Genomic DNA, 1,890 nt, shown 5'->3' with positions numbered 1-1,890 from the left:
TGTTAGCCTGGATGTTCTCAATCTCCTGACCTCGTGATTCGCCCGCCTCAGCCTCCCGAAGTGCTGGGATTACAGGCGTGAGCCACCGCGCCCAGCCTGATGTTAATTTGTATCAAATTAAGTCAATCCTACACAGTAGGCCAAATCTGCCTCACCACAAAATAATTTATTTTTAAAGAGCTGATTATTCCAATCATAAACACAACCACTATGGTAGGAGGAAAAAAGTTCAATTAAATTATCTTCAAAATGAAATAAAAAATTTCTGTATCAGAAAGTACTCAAAGTTGTACATATTTTCCCCTTAGAATTAAAAAAAAAAAAAGTCTATTTTACTTACCCTATAACCCTCAAGATCTCGCATCTGAATCTGTAGTAAGGAAAGGTCCCTTAAAATTTGAAGATTGTCTTTATCCCATTTTAGTGCATTTCTGTAACACTTAATGGCTTCATCATACTTCTTGTCTGACCTCTGAAGAAGGCCATAAACGTGCCAACCTAAAGAATTTAGTTAAGGATACAACCTACAAGTCAAAAATTACTATTCCAAATGACTTCCCAAGAAACTTGGAGAACTACAGCCATTTATAAAATTACAAGCTTAAAAAGAGGGAGGGGGAGGGAGAAGGGGAGATTGATTTCAAAGATATAAAGCAGTTTAATACAGTGGAAAAGAGCACAGCTTTTGGAGCCAGAGAAAATTAGGTCTAGTCTGCCTTATCAGCTCTGTAACCTTGGACAAATCAGTCTCATTAAGTTTCCTCATTACTAAAATGTAAACAGAAATAGTCTACGCAGCAAATCATACTACTGACAACTAAATGGGATAACATATACAAACTGCTCACTGGATGGCACAAAGTCAATATATACATGTAAGCAGTTACCATATTATTAATAGTAAAAGGAAAAAGAAGGAATGAGTCTTCATGGAATATAATTATGTAAAGTCATGCAGATTTTATTTTCTTGAACCAAAAGATCCTTAGGACAAGCCTTAGTGTAATACAAAGTTTCTAAAACTCAGCCACATATAAAATAAAAACATTCGTTCATTTAACCATAATTATTAAAACTTCTTTTCCTTTTTTTGAGACAGGTCTTGCTCTGTCACCCAGTCTGGAGGGTAGTGGTGTGGTCTTTGCTCACTGCAACCTCCACTCCCTGCGCTCAAGTGATCCTCCCACCTCAGCCTCCTGAGTAGCTGCGACTATAGGCGCACACCAGCATGCCAGATATTTTTTGTATTTTTGGTAGAGATGGGACCTCGCCATGTTGCCAAAGATGGTCTCAAACTCCTGAGCTCAAGCAATACCTGCCTTGGCCTCCCAAAGTGCTGGGATTACAGGCATGAGCCCCCGCACCTAGCCTAAAAGTTCTTAGTAACTAAGATGTAGGTCATCAAAACAGCCTCCTATATTCAAGGATCTTAAAGTCTAGTAAAGGACACATAAATAAGCAAAATTAAAGTAAGCTGTAAAAACTGCTATAAAGAAGGAAAATATTCCACTTCCCAAATACAGCCCTTTTTCACTTTAGGTCTTGATTACTGTACCCAATCCACCTATCTTCAGTCTCTCTTCTTTTATTCTCCTACCAAAGTAACTGGGTTTTGTTGTGAGTTTTTTTGTTGTTGTTTTTTGTTTGTTTTTGAGATGGAGTCTCGTTCTGTCACCAGGCTGGAGTGCAGTGGCATGATCTCAGCTCACTGCAACCTCTACCTCCCTGGTTCAAGCAATTCTCCTGCCTCAGCCTCCCAAGTAGCTGGGATTACAAGCATGCACCACCACACCCAGCTAATTTTTGTATTTTTAGTAGAGACAGGTTTTCACCATGTTGGCCAGATGGTCTCAATCTCCTGATCTCGTGATCCACCGGCCTTCCAATTAT

General features: G+C 39.3%; 1 protein-coding gene across 1 annotated transcript in view; it reads right to left on the bottom strand.

The window, feature by feature from the left end:
* Positions 1–498, bottom strand: part of NAA15 (N(alpha)-acetyltransferase 15, NatA auxiliary subunit) — a 95,880-nt gene extending 95,382 nt beyond the window's left edge. The window contains exon 1 of the mRNA XM_011944650.1: positions 341–498. Coding sequence (XP_011800040.1) covers positions 341–364 — 24 coding nt within the window. The 5' untranslated portion in view covers positions 365–498. The remainder of the gene's footprint in view (positions 1–340) is intronic.
* Between the last annotated feature and the right edge of the window lie 1,392 nt (positions 499–1,890).

This window comes from Colobus angolensis, unplaced genomic scaffold, assembly GCF_000951035.1.
Source record: "Colobus angolensis palliatus isolate OR3802 unplaced genomic scaffold, Cang.pa_1.0 Scaffold235, whole genome shotgun sequence".
In the NCBI taxonomy this organism is placed as follows: Eukaryota; Metazoa; Chordata; class Mammalia; order Primates; family Cercopithecidae; genus Colobus; species Colobus angolensis.
The sequence above is the reverse complement of the archived record's forward strand: the minus strand, read 5'-3'. Positions and strand labels throughout refer to the sequence as shown.